Genomic DNA, 27,036 nt, shown 5'->3' with positions numbered 1-27,036 from the left:
GGCATTAGGAAGGGGATCTAGATGGGGTGGTTGTTAGGGGGTTTGGGAGCTGGATCTAGGAGAGGTGTGTTGTTGGAGGTGGGGGACTGGATTTAAAGGTATGTTAGGGGTAGGAGGGTGGCTCTAGGAAAGGTGGGGGGTTAGGGCATTAGGAGGGGGGTCTAGATGGGGTGGTTGTTAGGGGGTTCGGGAGCTGGATCTAGGAGAGGTGTGTTGGAGGTGGGGGGGACTGGATTTAAGGGTATGTTAGGGGTAGGAGGGTGGCTCTAGGAGAGGTGGGGGTTTTAGGGCATTAGGTGGGGGGATCTAGGCGAGGTGGTTAGGGGGTTCAGGAGCTGGATCTAGGAGAGGTGTGCTGTTGGAGGTGGAGGGACTGGATTTAAAGGTATGTTAGGGGTAGGAGGGTGGCTCTAGGAAAGGTGGGGGGTTAGGGCATTAGGAGGGGGGTCTAGATGGGGTGGTTGTTAGGGGGTTCGGGAGCTGGATCTAGGAGAGGTGTGTTGGAGGTGGGGGGGACTGGATTTAAGGGTATGTTAGGGGTAGGAGGGTGGCTCTAGGAGAGGTGGGGGTTTTAGGGAATTAGGTGGGGGGATCTAGGCGAGGTGGTTAGGGGGTTCAGGAGCTGGATCTAGGAGAGGTGTGCTGTTGGAGGTGGAGGGACTGGATTTAAAGGTATGTTAGGGGTAGGAGGGTGGCTCTAGGAGAAGTGGGCTGTTTGGGGGGGGGGGCTGGATGTAGGACAGACGGGGGGGGGGTCCGAGGGGGCAGGACCTAGAAGCAGGGTCGGCTCCAGGCCCCAGCGCGCGCTTGCGGCGGCATGCCACGGGGGGGCACTCTGCCGGTTGCCGGGAGGGCGGCAGGCGGCTCCGGTGGACCTCCCAGAGGCGTGCCTGCGGAGGATCCGCTGGTCCCGCGGCTCCGGTGCAGCACCCGGAGGCGCGCCTGCGGGGGGTCCACCGGACCCGCGGGACCGGCGAGCTGCAGAGCGCTCCCCGCGGCGTGCCGCTGTGCTTGGGGCGGCGAAACGGCTAGGGCCGGCCCTGCCTACAAGGAGATCGCTAGAGCGCTCGGCTCGGCACCGGCGCGGCCCGAGTCCGCGGGTGGGCGGACCACAGCCCGCCGGCAGGGTGTGGGGCGAGGCGGGAGGCGGATTGGTCGCTGGGGGAGAGGGCGGGCATTGTGGGCGGGACTGAGGGGGTCGCCGTGGCCTATTGGGCAGCGATCGTTGCTTATAAAGGAGCTTCCCAGCTCTGCTTTCTTCAACTGCCACCAGGGGGCGGTTAGCCCTGTGGGTGTGTGGGGCGGGGGAGTACTCTCCCGCGGGAGGGTGATCGCTGGGGTCGGGGGGTGACCCGTCGCCTACCCATGGGAAGGGAAGCCTGAGCAGCTATCTGGGTGGGGGGAGACTGTGCCCTCGTGGTGAGTCTGGGGGATGCCCCGTCACTGAAGTGGGTTAGGGGGATGGCCTGGGGGGAGGGAAAAGAAGAGGGTACCCCTCCTGGGGTGGGCAAGGGGGGGTGGCCTACTGTGGGAGAGGAGGGAGTGTCCCTGGGGTGGGCAAGGGGATGGCTTGAGGAGGAGGAGAAGTGTTCTCCCACCCCTGGGGCCGGTTTTGAGGATGACCTAAAGCTCCTCCTGACTGTTCTGATTCTCTTCCCCCCTCCCTGCTTGCAGGCACTGCTGGGAGGAGAAAGAAACAAAGATGGAGTGGTTCAAACTGCGCACCTATGCCCGACGGAAACAGAAGAACGTGTACTGCTCCTCCCCTGTACCAGGGGTGGCTGTATCGGTTCCCCAAGGCAGCAGAAAAGGCAGTACCCTCCAGCCCTGCCGACGCCTCTTCCAGTCCCATGCCCAAAGTAGTAACTGTTACTCCATCTTGTCACCTTCTCTGAGTTTCCTTTAACATTCATGGACATGTTAGAGGTTTAACTACCACTAAAATGTGTGATAGACAAAAATATAGTTTGAAGTTGGGTGGGCTTATTAAGATGGTGAGGGATAACCCTTTTAAGAGATGTTTACGTGCCAGATCCTGGCTTTGGGGAAGGAAGGGGGTTGTCTGTGTCTTCACTAGAGGTATTACTTGCTACCTTTCACCCTTCCCACATTAATTAGGGGGCTGTGCCTCTCTCAAGGCCCAATTTGATTTTAGTGCATTTTGGACTTTTTGTTGAAATATAAACAGTTTACTTCCAGAATAAAGAAGGTCTAAACAAAGACAGTGGATGCTCTGAGTCCTGGAACCTTAACATCTCCCGTTATCCTATAATGGATCTCTTGTTCTTCAGGGTGCATTCTATTAGGTAACATTAAGTGCCAATAGCCAATTTTCCCTCCTGCTTGACAGGTGGGATATCAAGGTATATTTCTCTTTTCTCCATTCTGGGCCTTGGTTCCACATTGGGTCCAACAGGGCTCTGATAGTTTGAGATGTGCAAGGAGTGATCCAGATATCAGCTGTGTACTACATTCCCTGGCCACCACTGCTCTGTTTGTCCTGTAAGCTTCAGTTCTCCCTCTCCTGCTAATAAGAAAAGGGAAAATGTAGGCCTGAATCCTGTCAAAATATAGATGTACATTGAAGTACTGTGCTCACCACAAAAAAAAAAAATCAGTTAGTTATATGTTGAATAAAAATGGCTCATCCTCATCTTCCCCTAGGACAGTCCAAATGTTGTTAAACTGCTGTTGTAAATTTGTTGTAAATTTAAATTGGGATTTAAAAAGGAAAACCCACTTGCTGGTTATGTGCTCTTGATGTATGTAACATCAAGAGTCAGCAAGCTGTAGAGAGGAAAGGGTGTCTTTGTGAGTCTGAATATTCCAAACAGCAAGAGGCAGTGCATTCAAGTGTATATTTGTGGGAGATTTATCTGACAGGTAGGAAAGCATAGTTAATAAAACTTTGCAGATGGGGAAACTGGGGTTCAGTGACTTGGTCGCAAGGTGGAGGTGGACCTGGGAATAGAACTCAGCAATCTTGATTTGCTGTCTACTTTAATCAATAGTCAGCTCTTCTAGACTGATTTAAAATAGTTGTTTGCTATTCATAGATGTTTCCCATGGAGGGACATAATTTGTTTTCCTTTGCCAAGATGTGACCCTTCTTGAAACACGTGACAAACCCCTTAATCACCAAGGAGAGGCACTTCAAAGACTGAATTCATACTAATCCTCAGAAGAGAGCATCTCCTTAGAGACTTAGCAGGTCTGGGAGTTACACCTGGAAGGGTCTAGGGACTTTAAAAATCTGTATGTATAAACATTGACTACAGATAGAACTTAAACTGGAGGTCTTTGTGTGAGTTGCTTAGATGGGGTGAGATCATGATTAATCAAGATCAGCTGTTTCATTTCCCACAAAGGAGCTATCAAGTTTCACTCATTTGAGAAGGAGACACCCTCTTTAAAAGGCAGCTTTTAAAATAACCCTGTGATTGGTTCCTGCCTTGACTCTGTTCTGCTGGTTCCCACTCTAATTTGCAGGAGCTGTTTCCATTGGCTGAGCCACCTTGTACAATAGAGTGGGTGCTGATAGCAGTCGTGGAGAAGACCTATAGAGAATTAATATGCTTATAAACTGTAAACATCTACAAAAATCCAGAGGGAAGGGGCTTAGTAGGGGATGATTCTTTGCTCTTAATCCTGTCCAATCCCAAAATCCAGTGAGTCCAACCAGGGGCTGCTGCAGAGTGCTATGCAGTGGTTGGTCTCCATTCTCCTTCCCCCTTGTGAATAGGAAGAAATGGTCTGAAGCTTCACCTCCATGCCCCCTCTTTAAAATGATGCATTCATTAAGAAATGTCCTTACATGTGTCTGAAAATAACATCTTATCTTATTAATGCTGAAATTATCATGTCTAATTTTTCAGGATTTATGTTGGCTGTTAGCTTTCTGTAATATTGTCATCCCCACAAAAAAAATCCCCATATCCCCAAAATCCACAATGTAAAGCGAACTTGGTGATAAAATTGACTTATGTCAAATTGTACTGCAATGTTTGGAATGCAAGCAATGAAGAGTGGTGTTGATTTTTATAATTTTTCAGGATCAGGGATGTATGTAATATTATCATTGGTAACCAGTCTATGTTAAGACTTCTGACTTATAAATTCAGAGTTTATAATGGGTTAGTTGTTAAAATCTAATTGGGCTCAAAGCTTTTGCAAACCCCACAGAAAATGTCACTTCCAAAAATTTTTATTCTGTTTTCCTGTGAAAAGGTCACACACAGATTTGTCAGACTCTGAACAGCCTGCTGTATTTCTTTAAGCCAGATGGTATGATTTCTCATATTAGTGTGTGAGCAAACAAATCACCTGGGAAGAAATAGCAAGGAAGGGTCCTCATTCAGACTTTTACCCCAATATTGCAAACATATTAAAGATTGATGACTGTCTCTAAATAAGATTTTTAACTTGTCATTTGTCTTCTATGACCTGCCCATTATAGGTTAATTTTATAGTTTTGCTAATGGTAGTCTTAGTTCTAAATTTAAATATTCACTTTTCTGTAGGTGCAAAGGGAAATCCCAATGTGAAAGCCTTACCAAAAATCAAAGAAAACTCTGAAGTGACCAAAACAAACAGTTCATCTGATCAGAGGTCTGCGGTAATATGCATTCAAAATATACCAGTTACAATACTTAACTTTAGAACTGCTTGTGCTAAATTCATAATTGTCTGATAAATGTTGGAGATATGCCGACCAAATTCTGATAGCAGTTATCTATTGAGCTACTTGACCACCATCTAAAAGGCTGTTTGTTTGTTTTTTTAAGGACTTCCCTGGAATGAGCTCAAATTTAACTTTTAAATTTAAAAATTGTAAAATAAGCTAAATTTCAGTGTGTGTAATGCAAGTGCAAGCTTAGTTTTGCTGTGTTCTTTTTCCAAACATAGTGATCAATTAAATGATGAGAAAATTACAGGTGTGGAAGAAAATGAAGACATCAGGGAAAAAAGCACTATGCCGTTGAGGGTATGAACATTTTCTACTCCACCACCCTTTACTAAATCTTAATTTTTATTGGCTGGTGCTATTTGGTGGAGGGTAAGATGGGGGGGGAAGTACTTGTCTGCTGTGGGCTTAATTCTCCCCTTCCTTACACAAGCATCACTCACAGCAAAGTCATTTCAAGTCACATGCATTTGTTTAGGGCTGAACTTGGCTTTATGGTGTTTTTTTTGCACTGTGGTTTTAGGGTGACCAGACAGCGAGTGTGAAAAATTGAGACAGGAGGTGGGGGGTAATAGGAGCCAAATTAAAAAAAATAAAAAACACCCCAAAATTGAGACGTCTGGTCACCCGATGTGGGTTGGCAGAACAAAAACTGGTGTATAACTGGTAAACATGCAGAAATACTAACTAGCTGCTGTCTGATCTCGGGCAAGTCATGTCATGATTCTTCCTCAGTTTCTCCATCTGCAAAACTGGGATAATACTTATCTCAAAGCACTTCACAAAGGTGTTAACAAATCAGAAGTACTACATAATAGCTAAATAATGTCATTACAGCAAAAAAACACTTTCTGCAAAATCCTTTTTAGTTCAAACACATCCTATAAACTAAGTCCCATCACTTCTGACTGTAAAATGATTATCCTCAAATGTTACTGTAAAATTTACATGTGGGTGTTCCTTATTTACCCTCCGTCAATTACTTCGATACCTAGGTCCTGATCGTGCAAACATTCAGCTTTATGAATGTGAGTAGTCCCCTTGAGTTCTATAAGACTACATAGTGCATAAAGTTACTTGTGTGTGTTTTACAGCATTGACATCATATTTGTGCAGATCAGTTTTACTTGAAGCAGAAGTCAACTAGGTGTATAAAAAGCAACAAAGAGTCCTGTGGCACCTTGTAGACTAACAGATGTATTGGAGCATAAGCTTTCGTGAGTGAATACCGACTTTGTCAGACACGTCTATAAGGTGCCACTGGGCTCTTTGTTGCTTTTTACAGATCCAGACTAACACGGCTACCCCTCTGATACTAGAAGGTGTGTGTTTTGTTTGTTCTCTTGCTTCATATATTTGCACTAGCCTTGCACTTCTTGCTTACGCAGAAATTTCCTTGATTGCAGAAGGCCTTCAATGGAAGCTATAGCCAAACAAAAAATTAGGATAAGATGGCAATTTTGCTAATGATGCATGAAAAACAGTAGGATACAACTATATTGGCTATTTGGGGCTGGCAGGTTTAATTGTCAGTAAACCTAAGTGACAAATTTATTGCAAGAAAATCATTCTCAAAGCTTTTCTTTTGAATCCTTGATAACATAAGAACAAATCTGATTACATCTCTTGATCTACATTTGTTGTTATTTTCATCTGCATCTTCCCTTGTTCATTTTAGGAATCTCTGCACATCAACTCTGAAAGTAAAGAGAGTTTGAGAAACAGTGAGACTACTTCAGGTGAGTACATTTTAGGCTATTAATATATACAATACATACAACTTTAAAAATTGGAATTAAAGGACAGTTCTATAAATATTGGTATTACAGTACACCTTAGATTTGACTTGTGCATTATTCCTGTACTAGTTCAGACTGCCCTACGTTCATTTAATCGCACTGTTAAACAATAGAATACCAATTGAAATGTATTAAATATTTTGGATGTTTTTCTACAGTTTCAAATATATTGACTTCAGTTATAATACAACACTTTTATCATTTACACAGAATACAAGAAATAGTATTTTTCAGTTCACCTCATACAAGTACTATAATGCAATCTCTTTATCCTGAAAGTGCAACTTACAAATGTAGATTTTTTTTTTTTTGTTCTGTAACTGCACTCAGAAACAAAACTATGTAAAACTTCAGAGCCTATAAGTCCACTCAGGCCTACTTCTTATTCAACCAATTGCTAAGACAAACAAGTTTGTTTACAGGCGATAATGCTGCCTGCTTTTTGTTTACAACATCACCTGAAAGTTGGACAAGTTTAGCACAAGTAGTTAACATTTCTATCTGTTTGCTCTTGTATTTAGCTGTGAGGGGCTTGAGAACCTTTCCCAGACGTGACAAAGAGCTCTGTATGACCTGAAAGCCTGTCTTTCACCAACAGAAGGTGGCCCAGTAAAAGATATTACCCTCACCTACCTTGTCTCTTGAATATCCAGAGTCTGACATAGCTACGACACTGCATATTACATTTAGACAGTACATACTGTTTGAATCCAGGTTGGGTTTCTACTTCTGTTGATTCCAACACGTGTTTTGTCAACTTTTGTTACAAAGTACTTCTGAGTGTCTAATGTATTTTACTTTCATTTATGAACAGGACTCTCCTTACAAAATCATCGACAGTTCTCAGAAAAGCCCTCTTTCTCTGTATTCTTAACTTTCCAGGAGCATATAGGAATGTAGTCCTGAAAGTTATGGTTTGGCATTTAATGATAGTTATTACCTGGCCTCTTAAGATTGGCTGTAATTATCTGAGGTTTAGGTGGAAGAGGTCTACCTTCATCTATTTTGTCTAATTTTTCCCTAATCTTTCCAGTTGCAGTCTTCAGTTCAGTTATACTTCTGGTATAGTCAATTGTCCCAGACAACAATATGATAGGAGACAAACCTAAAGTGATAGAATTCTAACCCTTTAACTTGAATAATGCCTTTCGATGAGTCTAAGTGTACTGAAGAAGGCCAACTGAATCTAACAGGATGATCTAAGCAAGTAGCCACTATGCTGTACACAGAGGCTGTGCTAGCCCATTGGGGACCCTACGCAGGAATATTTTTGATCCTCCCCCTCCATACTTAATAGGGGGCTTTCTTCAGCTGCCTGGGGCCCTAAAAGTAATTGTTTAGTCTGCTTATGCCTAGCGCCAGCTCTGGCTGTGCCCAAAGGAATGGAATCTCTTGTGTAACTAGCTTACTTCTGGGAGTTAATTTATATAGAAAGGTTTTTAGGTGGATAATTGATAACATGTTTAAGCTCTGTGCCAGTCTCCAAAATATGTCACTGGGAGGATTACCTAGCTACTCTAATAGATTGGCATCTTTTGTCTAGAAGAACAGTTTTGAGTGAAGGCCTGTTAATCAAGGCTATCCCTATTCTATTGAAAAGTGCCATGGGATATTCATATTCTACCTAGACTTCCATTAGACCCCTGCCAGAAGGGATCTACTGTAGATTTAGTATCTCATTTAAAGGACAGAATATATGACTACACAGGGAGCTCTACTGCAGCGTGAGCTTGTATAAGAGTCCCCTTTAAGCTGACTAACCTACAGGCTTTTTCTCTGGTGGAATCTTGCATGAAAAGAGTTTGAGACACCTACTTCCTTTAAATAATAAAGATTGTTTCTAGGCTTACAACATAAGCCAGGTTTCAGTTTGTACTTTTTTGTGTTAAAATGTTTTTTTTTTAAACTTCCCATAATAATTGAAGATATTTAGCTCATTGCAGGATCAGAACTTGTACCCTTACCTGATGGTACATTGACAATATTTCAACCATTTTTTCCTCTTAAATTACAGGAATGACTCTGCCTACAGGTGTCTCTACCTTTCTACTGCACTGTTTGGACATGGATTCCAGTACAGAGTCTACTGATAGCATTAATAGTTGCCCATCCCCTGAAATATTCAGAGATGAAGACAATTTAGGTAAAACTAATTTTCAAATTGTATTTTCAGCCTGATGTAGAAAGATATGAGTGTAGAAAGATACAAATATTCATATATAATAGTATAATTAATTATACCTATGTATCTTTCACTCATTGGGTCAGATCTCTGGATTGAGCCAGGCTGTGCTCATTGCAGGATCTACAGGGGCTTGATCCTCCAATCTAGGGGTTGACTGGCCATATGCATAATTTGAAGTAGTTTTAAAGGCTGGCAGAAATGGTTCGTTGGGGGCTTTAGTAATAGCTGGAGATAGCTGAGCACAGCATGCTCTGACCACATCATGAAATCATAGAATTTGCAATTCTAAGGAAAGGTAGAAGGGAGTACAGCAAAACAGAGACAATGGATTTCAGGAAGGCGGATTTCAGTAAGCTCAGAAAGCTGATAGGTAAGGTCCCATGGGAATCAAGACTGAGGGGAAAAACAACTGAGGAGAGTTGGCAGTTTTTCAAAGGGACGCTATTAAGGGCCCAAAAGCAAGCTATTCCGATGGGTAGGAAAGATAGAAAATGTGGCAAAAGACCACCTTGGCCTAACCACGAGATCTTGCATGACCTACAAAATAAAAAGGAGTCATATAAAAAATGGAAACTAGGTCAGATTACAAAGAATGAATATAGGCAAACAACAGAGGAATGCAGGGGCAAGATTAAAAAGGCAAAGGCACAAAATGAGCTCAAACTAGCTATGGGAATAAAGGGAAACAAGAAGACTTTTTTCCAATGCATTAGAAGCAAGAGGAAGACCAAGGACAGGGTAAGCCCATTGCTCAGTGAGGAGGGAGAAACAGTAACAGGAAACTTGGAAATGGCAGAGATGCTTAATGACTTCTTTGTTTCGGTCTTCACTGAGAAGTCTGAAGGAATGTCTAACATAGTGAATGCTTATGGGAAGGGGGTAGGTTTAGAAGATAAAATAAAAAAAGAGCAAGTTAAAAATCACTTAGAAAAGTTAGATGCCTGCAAGTCACCAGGGCCTGATGAAATGCATCCTAGAATACTCAAGGAGTTAATAGAGGAGGTATCTGAGCCTCTAGCTATTATCTTTGGAAAGTCATGGGAGACGGGAGAGATTCCAGAAGACTGGAAAAGGGCAAATATAGTGCCCATCTATAAAAAGGGAAATAAAAACAAGCCAGGAAACTACAGACCAGTTAGTTTAACTTCTGTGCCGGGGAAGATAATGGAGCAAGTAATTAAAGAAATCATCTGCAAACACTTGGAAGGTGGTAAGGTGATAGGGAATAGCCAGCATGGATTTGTAAAGAACAAATCGTGTCAAACCAATCTGATAGCTTTCTTTAATATGATAACGAGTCTTGTGGATAAGGGAGAACCGGTGGATGTGGTATACCTAGACTTTAGTAAGGCATTTGATACGATCTCGCATGATATCCTTATCAATAAACTAGGCAAATACAATTTAGATGGGGCTACTATAAGGTGGGTGCATAACTGGCTGGATAACTGTACTGAGAGAGTAGTTATTAATGGCTCCCAATCCTCCTGGAAGGGTATAACAAGTGGGGTTCCGCAGGGGTCTGTTTTGAGACCGGCTCTGTTCAATATCTTCATCAACGACTTAGATGTTGGCATAGAAAGTACGCTTATTAAGTTTGCAGACGATAGCAAACTGAGAGGGATTGCAACTGCTTTGGAGGACAGGGTCAAAATTCAAAATGATCTGGACAAATTGGAGAAATGGTCTGAGGTAAACAGGATGAAGTTCAATAAAGACAAATGCAAAGTGCTGCACTTAGGAAGGAACAATCAGTTTCACACATACAGAATGGGAAGAGACTGTCTAGGAAGGAGTATGGCAGAAAGAGATCTGGGGGTCATAGTGGACCACAAGCTAAATATGAGTCAACAGTGTGATTGATACTGTTGCAAAAAAAAGCAAACGTGATTCTGGGATGCATTAACAGGTGTGTTGTAAACAAGACACAAGAAGTCATTCTTCCGCTCTACTCTGTGCTGGTTAGGCCTCAACTGGAGTATTGTGTCCAGTTCTGGGCACCGCATTTCAAGAAAAATGTGGAGAAATTGGAGAAGGTCCAGAGAAGAGCAACAAGAATGATTAAAGGTCTTGAGAACATGACCTATGAAGGAAGGCTGAAAGAATTGGGTTTATTTAGTTTGGAAAAGAGAAGCTTGAGAGGGGACATGATAGCAGTTTTCAGGTATCTAAAAGGGTGTCATCAGGAGGAGGGAGAAAACTTGTTCACTTTAGCCTCTGATGATAGAACAAGAAGCAATGGGCTTAAACGGCAGCAAGGGAGATTAAAGTTGGACATTAGGAAAAAGTTCCTAACTGTCAGAGTAGTTAAACACTGGAATAAATTGCCCAGGGAGGTTGTAGAATCTCCATCTCTGGAGATATTTAAGAGTAGGTTAGATAAATATCTATCAGGGATGGTCTAGACAGTATTTGGTCCTGCCATGAGGGCAGGGGACTGGACTCGATGAACTCTCGAGGTCCCTTCTAGTCCTAGAGTCTATGAATCCCCATCCACTCCCGAAATGTGTCTGGGATAGGGTGGCCTGAGCAATGCACAGCAATTAGAATAGGGTCAAGGATCTAGTCCAGTGACTTAATCAGATTTCTTTTAAAGTTCATAAAACTTAATTGGGGACTAAAACAGGTAAAGTTAGAATTTTTAAAAAAGCAAAAGGAAAGATATTTTGAACTTGTATACAATAGAAAAACATATGCAACAAAACTTTACTTTTCTATTATATGTGCTCCTATAAGGATGTCCATTCTGACAAGTGTCAGCATAGGATAGCAAAATAAAGACACTGAACATTTAAAGATGGAGCACAATGTAAATGCTGAAAGATCCCCTTAGTTCTGGTGCATCCCGTTCCCTATATCAGAGACACTGCATGTTGCCTTGAAAAACAAAAAAATCTGTTAGACTATTAATCATATTTGGTATTCACTATCTAGTTAAAGACTCGTTCTGCCTTCCCAAAGACCATAGCTTTAAATGGTCAAAAGTCTGATCTTTGTTTTGTGGGCACGAATCCATTTTGTTCAAGTGGTATTGGCCAGAATAAGCCTACAGATTGTGCCTTTTGATAGTCAGGCCTAATGTTTTAAATGCTTTGAGATCCTGGGCTAAACATTTGCAGTGTACACTGACCTACTGTATTGCATCAGAGATTTCAGCTGTTCTTATAGTAAAAAAAAAACAAACCAAGAAGGAAATTATGGGTTTTTGCTTCTGCAAAATATGTAGGGAAGAGATTGGCTGCAACAGCTGGCAGAGGACCTCTCACAATGCTCTCTATCTACGTGAGTGCATGTCACCCCAAATGAGGGACTTATCTTACAAACATCACAGGTCTACATTATAGGCTAAATTTGGTAACAGAATTAACTACAGAATGAAAGGCAACTTTCAACTATCTTCTGTGTTCAGACAGAAATAATTCCAATCCTGAGGAGTTTCTCAAATATAAGAATTCTACTCTCCTGGACACCAGCAAAGCAGTGACCATAGATAAGATGCCACAGCTTTCAAATCTTTCAGAGATATTAGGTAACTCCTTTTTGTATTAAATTATTTCAAATGCTTATTTCACTTAATTTAAAACTAGATAGAGTTCACTCTAGAAAGACCCTGTAAGTCTCTTTCCTTTAGTTAATTCATTGGAAAGGCCCTTCTGCACTGTAGTGAGTAGCACCTCAAGTTAATGTTCATGTTTATAATACACTTGATATAAATATTAATATGCATTAGGATACCCTCTGCCTTTCATAGCTATCTTAAATTTAAACTGTTTTGTCTTTTAGAGCCCCTATCAGAGGGTCATCAAGACCAAAACATTGGGAGGTAATCTGTAAAGCAGAGAATTTGACTTAATTTTTAATAATAAACCTACAAAACACACATGTATCCTTATTTTGTCCTGTATATGCAAATTAATGTCCTGATCTGCAAATACTTGCGTCCCTGCTTGATTTCACTCAGAGCAGCCCCAATGGCTTAAGTGGGACTGATCAGTTAGGACAAATGGGTGAGTAAGTGGTTGCAGGATTAAGACAAATGTCTACTAAAACAAGCTACCTTCTTGGATTTTAATTGGCTCCACTACACACTACTTAATTTTTCTATGGTCTTCAGGATACATTTCACTATATAGTATTTGATTTCAGTGACTTTTTCTTTCTTTGGTTTTTAAATTATAAAATCCCTTCATAGTTTTAATCTACTTGATTTGATAAACTAAATATTTCACTTATTTGATAAGCTGTTTTGTTTGAAAAATTACATGAGAAAAATGTAATTGAACTCCTAAGCTTTTTTGATGAAAATGAAGAGGAAAATTTAGAGTTATCTGTATGATTAGTTTTCTATAAATATTTTGCTGTCTAAGTTTTAAGATACTAATAACAGAATTTTAATTTATTGTCAGAGAGTCACCATCAAAATGCAATAAAGATTCTTCTGACTTGATGAGTGTTTCAACAGTTGTAGCAGGTAAAATATGGCCTAAAATAGTTATACTACTTACAAATTAGTTGTCTATTAGATTTTTCTTTTATTCCTCTTTAAACTTATTTGGACTCTGCTACCAGTTATGCTGATTCCCAAAGAATTCTGTCTTACTAGATCCTCTCTAACCTAGTGACAGCCTAGCCCTCTACCTTGCAGAAAACCAATAAGGAACATGGCTATTCAAGACAGCAAGTCCTGGTAGTACAGTTAATTGGATAACTGCTTACTTTAATTTGCCACCTAATATTCTCTGCCAGTGACTTCAGTGTGGTTTGAGAGGTCTCAGCACACAGGAAGGATTATTTTAGGGAATATAGAGACTCTGAGTGTCTGGAAGGAAAGGGCTTATAAGAGCTAATATTGGTGGGGAAAGGGGTTTGACTTATTGGTTTTATTGGCAGGGGGTAGGTGAGAAGCAGTTCCTTGCTTTTATTTTTGACTGTATTTAACTTCTGGCAGAGAAGTAGCACTGAGATTAAATGTTTTTTTTTTAATCTAAAATAACTATATAGTTCTTAAATTTCAGAAAAGAAGCTAAGCTGGTCTATTAACAGTAAAATTTTGTTTTGAATAGACACAATAGACTGTAAGATTAGAAGGGACCATAATGATCACCTAGTCTGACAGTCTGCACATTGCAGACCACAGAAGCTCACCCACCCGCTCCTGTAATAAACCCATAACCTCTGGTTGAGTTACTAAAGTCCTCAATCCTGATTTAAAGACTTTAAATTATAGAGAATCCACATACACTACTTTAAATTTGCAAGTGACCAGTGCCCCATGCTGCAGAGGAAGGTGACCCCGCACCTGGGTCTCTGCCAATCTGACCCAGGAGAAAATTCTTCCTGACCCCAAATATGGCAGTCAGTTAGACCCTGAGCATGTGGACAAGACCCCCAGCCAGACACCTGGGAAAGAATTCTCTGTAGTAACTCAGAGCCCTCCCCATCTGATGTCCCATCACTGGCCATTGATGATATTTGCTGCTAGCAAATCCCTTGCTATGTATAAACAAAACCATAGAAACTTCCGTTATATTTCATATGAAACTTACAGCCCAGGTCTCCTTATTAGAACCAGGCTTGTGCCTGACCCGTTATCTCTCACAAAGCCTGAGCTTTGCTATGAGCAGGAGTGGGAAGGGAACCAAACCCATTCCGTAAAGAGAACTAGATTTCATCCAGAACATGCAGTCAACTGTTAAGGAAACCAAACCCCCTCTGTATACCAATTAATCACATAGTGTCCAATGAAAAAGGCAATTTCTTTCCTTTCCCCATGAATAAAAATTTTTTAAAAAAGTTTAATTTAGCCAGGTACAAGACTGCTAATTCTTATATTTTGTGAGTCTTGTTTTTTTTTTTAATTTTGTTTGTGGTATTTGAAGGTGATATTATCATCATGAGTGGCTCCTGATAGCTCAAATTCTGAATGAATTCCAACTAATTTTACAGTTTTGGCCACAGTCCAAAAAACTGCTTAATTTTTTCTGGTTAATTGGGGTGGAAAATAGCAGCACAGGCAGACCCCATCAGAAGCTGCTTTCTGACTTATACAGTGTTTGCTCCCTGCTCTGTGGCTTGTGTGCAGAGCTGGGCAGCAGCAGAGGGAGCATAGGGAGACAGGCGAGCAGGAAAAGCATTCTAAACTTCTCCCACCAAACACTGAACTAGGAATAGAGCAAAATCAGGGAGCAAGAGAAGCAAACTCTGCATATGGATTTTGTGGCATGATCCCTGATTCTCTCTTTCAAGGGATAATTTACAATGTAGGGATGGAAAGCATCTATGCACCTTTTCTCCAATAAAAACATTATTTTCATCACAGGAAAACAAGTGTGTAAATTTCTGCCTACTATGGAAAAAACTCCAGATATAAAAATCAGTACATTCTCTTCATTACCTACAAGACCAAAGAGACAGGTGAGGGGTTTAATTATTAATATACCTTGTTGTAATTTGAGCACCCAGATATCACTAGGAGAACTAAAAAAGGGGTAATATCTTGACAGGCAGTGTTTCCTAAATGTTTTTGAAGGCACTTAGTTTAGCGGGTCTTCGGTAATAAGTGTAAAGAACCTGGGGGATAGTTGTATCTTTTAGGTGTTCTAGCTTGCTGACTGTTACATGGGTGCAAAGAGTTAATTCAGTCCTGGGTGATTTTTGCACAACTGCAAGACTTCAAAGACAATGGCTTTAGACAACCCTGATTACTAGTGCTTAACTGACTATACAGGTGTAAAAACCTTTTGTTGTTCTTTGTCTCTTGCACTACCATCTCTATCTTGGGACAGAGTGAGGGCTTTTCAGGCAAGAAACCTTAAAGAAAGTGGACACTGTTAAAAGCCTCAGCCTTGAAGCTGAGGCCTGGTCCACACTACAGCGTTAAATCAATTTAAACAGCGTTAAATCGATTTAACGCTGTACCCGTCCACACTACAAGGCACTTAAAATCGATGTTAAGGGGTCTTAAAATCGATTTCTGTACTCCTGCTCAACGAGAGGAGTAACCCTAAAATCGATATTACTATATCGATTTAGGGTTAGTGTGGACGGAAATCGAAGTTATTGGTCCCATTCTTTTACTGAGCTACCCAGAGTGCACCGCTCCAGAAATCGATGGTAGCCTGGGACCATGGACGCACACCACTGAAGTAATGTGCCCTAGTGTGGACGCGTAAAATTGATTTTATAAAACCTGTGTTATATAAAATCGATTTTATTAATTTCGATTTTACTCTGTAGTGTGGACGTGGCCTCATGAGAGGCTGAGACAGTTTGCAGAAAGTCTGTAAGCTGGCTTCCAGAGGAAGGGGGGAGCAGGTAGGGATAAGTAGGCCTACCCAAATTTGAGGGAAATCTTAAGCTTAGGTAAGGCAATAAGGCATGTGGATATCTTGTTTTAACCCCTTTCGCTATGATTGCTGTTATCCTATGGATAAATAATGCTTGGCTTTGAAGAAACTGTTCCGTGTCACTGCATCTATCTACTGTTCACAGCTCCCAAAGGGAAGTCGATAGCAGGGTCCAAGCCCAGTTGGACCTGCTGAGAAAACATGGTTGGTAAATATGGGAGTTGTAACCAGATGACTCAACGTAAAGTTCATGGGATTCCACTCTGAGAGTAGTGTAGGCACTGGGCCTGCCACTTGAAAGGGGTGTCCATGGAGAGACTGAGTGAGGGGTCACTCTGGAACCATGGCAATAAGTAATACTAGATTTGTGTGCATTATGAGGCAGGGAGTGTGTGCATGCAGTGTCAGTGCAACAGAACCCAGAGCCCTGATTGGGTGGCTAGGTGCTACTGCATACGTTGATCAGTTTAACTGTGCCTAATAACTCACTAGACCTAAGAGTGTGGTGTAAGGCAATGATCTAACTCTTTTAAGAATCAATGTATTATTGTGCTATCCTTTTGTCTGGCACTTCAGAGGCTGATAATAGGGGTTCATTTTATAATACGAAGTATAATTGTTCATCTCATTATAGCTTGATAACCAAATTGCTAATCCTAAAAACATGAAGTGCCGAAAAAAAGTAAAATTCAGCAGCCTGTTAAAGAGTGTGACATCTTCATGCCATCAGCTTGTATCTCCTGCGGAATGTATTTCAACTGAATCATATGAATTGGCAGCAGAAGTGCTGTCATCCAAACAACCAGACATTGAGATGGTAAGCATTTCTACGCTGCTGTTTACCCATGGAGGCTTAAAATGAGAAGAGCTCCCACAGATAAGTGAGAATTCCACTGGGCAATGATGGAAGCTGTGAAGGTTGATACAAAGCTGCCATCTCAAAATGACAAGTACTATCCGGCAAATGGAGTATATATTCGCTTTGAAACAGTGAAAGTTAGGCTTATGTTTACAGAGACGATAGTCCATTTTCAGCCTTATACACCCAGAACTCTCACTGAAGCATAAGACACTGAGTGCACAAGGCATGCTGGATCAGGCCCTATATTGCTGAAAATGAATCTGGTTAGAGTAGGTTATACTCATTGGTCTCGTGTATACTAAACCTCTAGTTGGTTAACATCTCCGTTCTTTCTTTACCAGTGGACGGAGAGCTAGTGGCATCTTCACTCTCTGCTCTGAGTAGTGTTAGGAGTATGTAGTAAAGATGCCAGCAGCTGGTCTATACTAGTGCTTTGATCATTGGTAGTACAACAGTTAGGAATTCTAACCAAAAGCTTGGTCTAGACCAGTGGTGGTCAACCTTCGGCCCACGGGCCGCATGCAGCCCATCAGGGTAATCCACTGGCAGGCCACGAGACCATTTGTTACATTGACCGTCCGCAGGCATGGCCTCTGCAGCTCCCAGTGGCTGCGGTTTGCCATTCCTGGCCAATGGAAGCTGCGGGAAGACCTGTTATATAACCTCGAATTTTGTGTCTGGTGCTATAGTAGAAATTAGGGTAGAATTCAAGGGGAGCAGAGTTAGGCCAGTGCTGTGATGCTTTGGAATAAATCAAATCTGCTGCATGCAACATGTCTGTCTCAGACACTATAAGTAAGGCTAAGATTATGTCATGAAGTCCGTGACTTCCAGTGACCTCTGTGACATTGGGGGGTCCGCAGCTGACCAGCCTCCGTGACCGGCCGGGGACCCTCCCGCAGTTGCGTGCCCTCCTGCAGCTGGCCAGCTGCCACCAATGCCAGCAACCCCTGAGCTGCCAAGCTACTGCTGCTGGTGGGATCACCACCTCTGGCAGCCAGGGCCCCACCACAGCTTCCAGTTGTCAGCAGCGGCAGCAGACGGACCCCAGAGCTGCTCAGCAGCCACAGGCTCCCTGCAGCTCCCAGACACTGGAGCTGCTTGGGGGCAGGGAACCTGCCACAGTTCCCCAGCCTCCATTGCTAGCAACACCCCCCCCCCCCGCTGACTTCCAGCCCTGCAGAGCATCCCTGAGCTCCAGTCCCAAAGGGCAGTAAGGGGACCCCTCTCAGCCACTGGGCAATGGAGTTCCTGCAGCTCCCAGCTGCTGGAAGGTGGGGGAGGGGGGAAGAGGGTGCTGGACCCTCCTCCTTTCCCATTTTGTCATGGATGTTTTTAATAAAAGTCAGGGATAGGTCATGGCTTCTGTGACCCTTTTTTTTTGTTTTTTTGCCCGTGACCTGTCCCTGACTTTTACTAAAAATATCCCTGACAAAATCGTAACCTTAGCTGTAAGACAATCCAAATGAAACTTCCCGGGGAGTGAACACTGCTCTGCCCGCTTCATGAAGACATCTGTAGCATATAAAGCCCTGCAAAGAGTTTGAGAAACTTGGAAAAATTTAGCCTGAGGAGAGGCAGCAAAAATAGTTGGTCACTTGCTCAGATTTTTACCTTTTTCTTAACTTTTTTGAAAAGAAATAGGCAAAAAATGTGCATAAAATCATTTAAGTGTAAGACTGGAAGGAACCTCACTATGTCATCTAATACAATTCTCTGCACTCAAGGCAGGACTAAGTAATAATTAGACCATTCCTGACAGCTGTTTGTCTAACCTATTCTTAAACATCTCCAGTGATGGAGATTCCACAACCTCTTTAGGCAATTTGTTCCAGGGCTTAACTATCCTGACTTTTTAAAAGTTTTTCCTAAAGTCTAACCTTAACCTCCCTTGCTGCAATTTAGGCCCATTGCTTCTTGTCCTGTCCTATCAGAGATTATGGAGAACAATTTTTCACCCTCCTTCTTGTTTACGTACTTAAAACTGTTATGTCCCCCTCCCTCAATCTTCTCTTCACCATGTTAAATAAACTCATTTTTTTTCAAACTTTCCTCAGTTCCCACTTTCAGTGTTAGATGTCTGATCACTACTAACCTTTTTGGTGAAAATTGAAACAAAAAAGTTGTTAGCATACTTCATACTGAGTTTGATTCACAAAACAAACGGGGAAGGGAGAGACCCTAAGAATGACTTAACATCAGCCTTGGGCCTCCAAATGCTGTTTTTTGGATCACTTTGTATGTTGTATGCTTCCTCTTTCTTGTTCAGTATGTTTAGGCTTTTCCAACTATTAAATTCCAAAACAGCTCAGAATCAGGCTTTATGCCTCACTCAAAACTGAAAGCCTGAATAATACATGTTCAGAGGACTTTTCACCCCCCGCAGTAAGTGGCTGCAGAATTCATATGAAGTGGAATTCATATGGCTGCCGAAAATCAAAATAAGTCACAAGTCTGGATTTTTTAAAATGATTAGATTCTCTCAAGGGCAAATACATGAAACTAAATTAATTCTGAAAGTTGTGGGTGGATATGAAGTGGAATGCTTTGGAGACAAAACTAGTTAATGTCATTGACAACTAGTACCTTCTGTCTTGTTTCCTAATTCAGAATGATTTGGAGAATCCAGGAAAGAGAGAGAACTCTTATCAGACCACTAGACAAGGAAGAAGTGTTCAATCTATCCATTGACAGTGGGATTGAGGAGTAAACTCTTGTCCCTTTATGCTGCAGTAAACTGATTCCATGCGTTCATTTAAAGAATACAAGAACAAAAGTAACATAAATGTAGGATGAACTGTAACTTGTCTTTTACCTTTTAGATCAGTTTCTTAGAATTTTAATAGAATCCCAGAATGTGCCATTTTGTATAGGACCCCAAATTACTAATGAAGGAAATTGCTAAGAGTATTTTTGATGTTTACATGCTCTATTGTATTTCTAAACAGGAAATTAATTCTAAAGTATTGATCACAGAAAAAAATAGACAATTGCTAACAAGCACAGCATACTTTCAGCCAGAAGAATTAGAGGTGAGATGAATATACAAAACACTAGTGGGTACTATCTTTCTTTTTTAATATGGTAAAACAGTTGAAAGCATTAAAGTTGATAGATAATCTTTTTTTAATGAATTAGGACTATTTAGGAATGAATTAGATGTACAAGTTGTATGCCTCACTTATGCATGCAATTACCTGATTTGTGACACATTGTTACAAACAATTGTGAGCAAATCCAGTCAACTGGAAGTTTCTTAGAATAGCTACTTGTTAAAATTGAATGTGTTGATTTTTAAAAGGATTTTATATAGTTAAATGAACACCTTACAGCTTTACTTGCACCAACATGTTTCAAACATGTTTGTTGAAAACAAATGCTATCCATATTTAAATTGCATTTTAAAAACCTTTAATTCCTTAGATCGGTGTTTCCCAAACTTGGGACGCCGCTTGTGTAGGGAAAGCCTCTGGTGGGCTGGTTTGTTTACCTGCCGCGTCCACAGGTCCAGCCGATCGCGGCTCCCGGTGGCCGCGGTTTGCTGCTCCAGGCCAATGGGAGCCGCTGGAAGCGGCGGTCAGTACGTCCCTCGGCCCGTGATGCTTCCAGCAGCTTCTGTTGGCCGCAGCGGTGAACCGTGGCCAGTGGGAGCCGCGATCGGCCGGACCTGCAGATGTGGCAGGTAAACAAACCGGCCTGGCCCACCAGGGGCTTTCCCTACACAAGTGGCATCTCAAGTTTGGGAAATACTGCCTTAGATTAATGCATTAGTTTTTATCTTTGTGCAGGTCACATGAGATGAATTGAGACATAACAAACTGCACAGTTTTAGAGAGATGTTCCTTCAATAGGAAGACTCCATAATATGAAACCAAATTATTCAGAAGGAAGATGTACTGGCTCTCTCAGTATTGTGTTGATATAATAATGCATCAAGCTTTTTCTGCTGAACATGCTTTAAAAACTCAAATTTATTAACTCTAACAAGCCTTGTGAGAGACGTATTAATTTTGTTCCCATTTTACACATGAGGATACTAAATCAGAGCATAAAGATATGTTTACGCTGCAACTGGGAGGGAGATTCCCAGCCCAGATACAGACTCATGCTAGCTCAAGAGGATGTTGTGGCACTGGCTGAGGCTTGGGCTAGCCACCTGCACTCAGACCCAGGGGATGGGGTGGATTTGAGCTCAGAAGGCTAGCCTGAGCTTCTGCCAGTGTCACAACATCCACACTGTTGTTTTTAGTGCACTACCGTGAGCCCCTCTATTGCAAGTCTGTCTGCCTGAGCTGGGAGACTCCTTTCCCAGCTGCAGTGTAGACATATCCTAAATAATTTGCCCAAGGCCACAATGACTCTTCAGTGATTTGGGAGTTGCAGATTCCTAATCCTATTCTCTCAGCACAGCCATCTCTCACTTAAGAGCTAGCCTATTTGAATTCAGTTTTGTTTATTACCTTACCAGTAAATCAGCTGAATTTTAAGTACATATTACTGATATTGCTTATATTTTGGTTGAGGTGTAGTTTAACTTGTCACCAGTGCACAAGGCCTCTTTTGGTGAAGACTTATTCCTAAATTCAACGGGTCCATATGTAAACTCAGAAGAAATTGCTCCTGCATCTTTGAGTTCAGAAGAAAAAACTATTTATCAGGTTGTAACATATATATATTTTTTAATTTTTAGCCCTGGCCTAATAGTTTCATGATAGAATGTGTTAGAGTATTACAATATTACACAGTTGGACTAGAACTTAAAGATAGAAATATTTAAATGCTTGACTTTAAGTGTCTTGAATTTTTTGAGAACTGTTGCTATAGTATTTCATTAAATGTACAAGAGTAATCTTAGTTTAATATTCTGTAGTAATATCCCTTGATATCTGTAATCACTAATGGCTCTATTCCTCCCTCTTTGTACAAACTCATGCCTTCTTTAAGGGAAGTTCTTGATATCAGTAGATAAAAAGATCACTTGTCAATAGCTGTTATATAATTGGAGTTGCTTCACTCTTCTTTTCAGTCTCTGCATAACAAAGAAACACAAAACAAGAAATCAGACACAAAAAACAAAGAAATCTGCTCTATTATTAAAACTTCTCCAGGGCTTAGGGTCTCCATGGTTCACCGAACTCCAGCAAACAGAAACACACTGCATCCCCCTGAAGGAATACCTGAAGGTAACGGAATATAGAAAATTGTTTCATATGCAAATGATAGAAATACTTGCTTGAGTGTGGGAGTTGTCGTTTTCTTTAAAAAAAAAACCGAACACCTCCCCACATATCTGAGAGATGGAAAAATTGTAATAAAGTGGTGCAACAGTGAAGCAGTGACATTCTCCATAAGATTCGTTTGGGAAGCTCCATAAAATGACAGAGCTTTCCTCTTCGAAACGCCTTTCACACCTGTGGTGAAATCACTGTGCATTATAGATGCACAAGGACGGGAGAGGGTTCAAGAAATTTCCTCAGACTTTAACTGGACCCAGCCCTCCATGCAAGAGCCACAGAAAGTTGCAGTTTCTGCATTTGCTTGTCCACAGAGATTACATGTGTCCTAATGGATACTTTTCACCCCAAAACGGACAGGAAGGAGGCATTAAAATTAGACCTACACAACTTATCAAGGTATTGGTCCTCTACCACACCTTTGTTCTTCCAATGATAAGCCTCACTTACCCACTTTCTGATGCTTCAAGTACCTCTGTGCTTTGAGCCCATGCTGCCCTATGGTTGGGAATACTCCGGTCTTGGTTACGCTGGTGCTTTGCAGCACTGCAACTTTCTCGCTCAGGGGTACGAAAAAACACACCCCTGAGTGCAGCAAGTTACAGCTGCAAAGCGCCAGTGTAAACTGCCTCAGCGCTGGGAGTGCGGCTCCCAGCGCTGCAAGCTAATCCCCACGGGGAGGTGGAGTACATGCAGCACTGGGAGAGCTCTCTCCCAGTGCTTCCACTGCGACCACACTCGCACTTCAAAGTGCTGCCACGGGAGCGCTCCCACATCAGCGCTGTATGGCTGCAAGTGTAGCCAAACCCTCCATGTCAATATTTATGAAGCCGCCACCATATCTTTTCTAAATCCTTCCTTAAAACCCACATTTGCCATGATGCTTACAAATCATACTCTGGCATTGGTTAGGCTAGTGGCCAGCTGAGGCTTTTAGTTTTCTGCTAAAATCTACCCATTTTGTTGCATCTTCCTCCTCCATCCCATTTGTCATCTTGTATCTTGTTGAATACACATACCATAAACTCTCTAGTTTGGGAACAGTTGTCTATAGTCTGTATGGTTCTTAGGCACTGATCCTAGATTGGGGTTCCTAGGTGCTACCTTTAATTCAAAGAGTAATATCTCTTACAGGCATGTTGTTCCGAAAATTTAAATCGGGTACTTCAGCTGCTTAATTTAATAATCTATTCAACACCCTATCTCTCAAAATGTTTTGACACAAAAAAATACCATGAGCATGAACTTTAGAGAATTGTGAAGATATTTATGTAGCAGAATGAGTATTTGGAAGCACTCAGTTTTGTCTGGTTTATCTTCTAAGGTGTGATAAGCTCACTGGGACTCCACACATGTTCATTTTACCTTCTTTAGAAATTACAATGAAAGTTCTTTTAAAAATATATTTGAGTTTAAATAACTTAAGTCATAACTTATCTGTACCTAATTATAATATTTGTGTTTGCATTTTATCTTACAGCCAGAAGGGACCATTAGATAATCTAATCTGATTTCCTGTATATCACAATAAGTTGTATTTCACTCAGTGTATTGAGCTCTAACTTGTTTGAATAAATCAGATCTTCCAGAAAGGCATCCAGTCTTGATTTTGAAGACTTTTAAGAGATGGAGCATTCACCACTTCCCTTGATAGTTTATTCCAATGGTTAATTGCCCTCCCTGTTAAATATTTATGCCTTATTTCTCATTCGAATTTGTCTGGCTTCAGCTTTCAGCCACTGGTTCTTGTTTTGCCTTTTCCCTGCTAGATTAGTGCTCTTAAGTAACTGGTATTTTCTCACCATGAAGGTACTTATACACTGTAATCAAGTCACCTCTCAGTATTCTTTCTGATGGGATGGATAATTTCCCCCTCTATGGCATTTTTTCCAGTCTGCAAACAATTTTTGTGGCTCCCCTTCCCTATTTTTCAACATCCTGTTTAACACATGAACATCAGAACTGGATGTAGTATTGGTCTCACTAATACTGTAAACTTTTCATCTGCAGATTTCTTGGCATGTCACTGGATGGCATGTCTCTACTTAGCTACTAAGTTTAAAGTCATTCCTCTAGTTTTAAGAATGTTACTTCTTTCAAGCACTTTTTCAGAAAAATTAATTACAGCTACTTGGCCATTTGGACTATTGCATTATTTAGCTTCAACCCAGAGATGAGACACTAGCACAAAATGGCTCATGGAAGTTTTTTTTAATGCAAAAGATTATATTGTTTATATTTTACCACATTACAAGAATACATAGATCATCTCTAGAACATAGGCTAAAAGAACATAGTGCTTTTAAAAATGTGTCAAAATTATCAATAGCTGCTCCTCTGTACAGATATAGGAGTATAGTGACAAGGGAGTGTTCTTATGCACAATGGCATTAGGAAAATGCAGAACCTATTCCAAAATAACTGGTAGTAAGTAACTAAAATAAACATTGGTTCAGAAATAATGGGACACTTGTAAAAGATAATGTGATCCAATTCTAAATCAAGATGTACGAGTATTTATAAAGCGTTACAAACTGCTTAGTCATATGAGCAGTAGGGGAATTCTGAGCTGCTTTGCTGTTCTAGTTTTTTGAGCTTTTTCTCATAGCAGAAATGTTTGCAAGATGGTACGCTGGGTTTGCATGTAGCCTTTACCTTGATATCTGACATCAAATTCTGATCAGGTCACAAGTAGGCTTGTGAAATCATCTAAAAAATATCCACCATCCATTATAAACTCATTTGACAGACACTTCCTTTGGGAGAAGGTGGTAGAAATTAATAGTTCTTGGCTTTCTTACAGTGGACTTGATCCTGCAATGGACTGAGCACTCTGGCCCTAGCCCAGGAAAGACGTGCTTACTGTCAAGCATAAGAATATTCTCATTGAAGTTAAGGCATTAAGCATATGCTTAAAATTAACCATTTGTGACTAATTGCACTGATTTCAATGGAAATAGGCTTATGTTTAAAATTTAAGCATGTGCCTAAATTTTCCTGGATTGCGATCAGTGTGTTCAGTATCTTGTAGAATTGAGCCTCATATGTACATTTCTCATAATACCCTACTTTCCATGAACCGATTATTACATTTTTTCATATTGTAGCTCTGGCATGTTGTAGCTCTGTTGAAATGTTTCAAATTATAAACACAGCATTGGAAAATTCATCTTTTTTTTTTTTTGAGAAAGTACTGTGCTGTATATAAGACTTGGAGAACTGTTAAAGCTAGGTTCTCGAAAGTACTGAGCACTTAACAGCTCCTATTAACTTAAAAGTTTTAGGGACTGATATTTATGTAATTGTTACATTTAATGCATTAAGTGAAACTAATATTTACTAAAAGCAGCAAAGAATCCTGTGGCACCTTATAGACTAACAGACGTTTTGGAGCATGAGCTTTCGTGGGTGAATACCCACTTCCTCAGATGCATGTCATCTGAGGAATTGGGTATTCACCCACGAAAGCTCATGCTCCAAAACGTCTGTTAGTCAATAAGGTGCCACAGGATTCTTTGCTGCTTTTACAGATCCAGACTAACACGGCTACCCTCTGATACTTAATATTTACTAAAAACTCATGCTATTTAATCTGTCAAATTTCTAATGGCTGTACAAAACTGTTTAAATGCTATTTGTTTTTGTTCCTCTTTCTGCATACACTTTCCACTTCCTCTCTCTGTATACTGTCTACTTCCACTTCATCTATTTCTCTGATCCTCCTTCACCCGCTTTAAATTTCACTTATGGAGGATCTGATCATAGTTCTGTAGAGTAGATGTCAATTCGTTTGGGGTATTCTGTTTACAAATGGCTCCAGGTTCAGTCCTCTAGTAAGTATGTAAAAGGCAAACTTAAGGTATTAAACTCAAAATGTTAGCTTGCTGTAAGCATGTCTTTTCAGGCATTTGTCTTGTTAAGCTATCAGAAACATGGATACACCTAAAGAATTCCTAGAACCATATCCTGAAATTCATTTCCATGTAACTGTCACGCACATACATTTCTGCATGTACTGGCGATCGCTGAGAAATACTTATTGCATGTAAACAGTAGCCACTTACTAATAAGAGCAGATCGGGACAGTACTTCTGATCTGTAACTTTTAGGGAAAATGTCTGTAGAAATAGATGCACAAATTTTAAATACTGTTATCCTGAGGGTCACCAGATGGCGCAGTTGCACATAGTCTTACAAGGTCTCATTATTAGTGAGAATACCGTTCTTTCTCTGAAGAAATACTTTTTGGCATTTCTTTTTAGAAGAGTTGTGGCAAGAGATAAGAGTTTGCTCTGTTCCTTAATCTAACTAGTCAGCTCTTGAAACAGTTGCTTCCTGGGAAGCTGTTTTGGCTGAGATTTTTAGAAAAGGGAATTGCCTTCATGCTATTTGTGACCACCTCTGTCAAGGACTGGGGTATATAATGTAAAATAAACAAGCTGTATTAAGGATATACTCAAACTTTGCATTGCCAATTTCTCCTCTAACAGGAAGCTGACCTGTAAGGCCCTGATACCACTCAGCAGAGGGCTCGCTATACATACCAGTTATGCCACAGACTAAAGAGTTTATTGGACTGATATATTTTAGAGAGAGCATTTACACACAACTTATTTTTACCCTTACATTATTTTTCAGATGTTATTACTAGTACCAAAAACTGGGTCTACAGTGACCATGGATGAGCTCTTTGGTTTTCTTCAGGACTCAAATGAAAGAATTAAAGGTCCCACTGTAAGGGGCAGAAGTATATGATCACGATATAAAAGAAGTGTAACTTGCATTGCATAGTGTAGTCCGTTATCTATAGATGTCAGTTGTTGAGGCATCATTTGAAATAGTGTGTTCGTGCATGCCTTGCAGGAAGTTCTTAATGATTTGTTGAAAAAAATTGTACAAATAAGTAATATTTTGACTCGGGCAGTG

General features: G+C 41.0%; 1 protein-coding gene across 3 annotated transcripts; it reads left to right on the top strand.

Annotated features, from left to right (window-relative positions):
* The first annotated feature begins 1,021 nt into the window (after positions 1-1,021).
* MEIKIN (meiotic kinetochore factor) lies at positions 1,022-27,036 on the top strand. Of its 3 annotated transcripts, XM_030572929.1 has the most exons (15): positions 1,360-1,419; positions 1,675-1,859; positions 4,521-4,608; positions 4,906-4,984; positions 6,363-6,423; positions 8,498-8,626; positions 12,078-12,197; positions 12,452-12,491; positions 13,075-13,139; positions 14,988-15,082; positions 16,649-16,831; positions 19,825-19,908; positions 21,406-21,534; positions 21,903-22,059; positions 26,749-27,036. In XM_030572929.1, the coding sequence occupies exons 2-15, from the start codon at positions 1,703-1,705 to the stop codon at positions 26,793-26,795; spliced, it is 1,434 nt and encodes a 477-aa protein (XP_030428789.1). In that variant the 5' UTR covers positions 1,360-1,419; positions 1,675-1,702; the 3' UTR covers positions 26,796-27,036. The 3 variants fall into 3 exon arrangements, with proteins under 3 accessions (XP_030428790.1, XP_030428791.1, XP_030428789.1); XM_030572930.1 differs by lacking the exons at positions 1,360-1,419; positions 21,406-21,534 and adding an exon at positions 1,022-1,100; XM_030572931.1 differs by lacking the exons at positions 1,360-1,419; positions 21,903-22,059; positions 26,749-27,036 and adding an exon at positions 1,022-1,100 and having other exon boundaries at positions 21,406-21,618.

The sequence above is a fragment of the Gopherus evgoodei genome, chromosome 8, assembly GCF_007399415.2.
Source record: "Gopherus evgoodei ecotype Sinaloan lineage chromosome 8, rGopEvg1_v1.p, whole genome shotgun sequence".
Taxonomy (NCBI): Eukaryota; Metazoa; Chordata; order Testudines; family Testudinidae; genus Gopherus; species Gopherus evgoodei.
The sequence above is the reverse complement of the archived record's forward strand: the minus strand, read 5'-3'. Positions and strand labels throughout refer to the sequence as shown.

Coding starts and splice junctions, on each gene's coding strand:
- MEIKIN (XM_030572929.1), top strand. CDS start 1,703: ATGGAGTGGTTCAAACTGCGCACCTATGCCCGACGGAAACAGAAGAAC. Junction 12,198..12,451: donor AAATCTTTCAGAGATATTAG/GTAACTCCTTTT, acceptor TTTGTCTTTTAG/AGCCCCTATCAGAGGGTCAT. Junction 19,909..21,405: donor TTCAGCCAGAAGAATTAGAG/GTGAGATGAATA, acceptor GTTGAGGTGTAG/TTTAACTTGTCACCAGTGCA.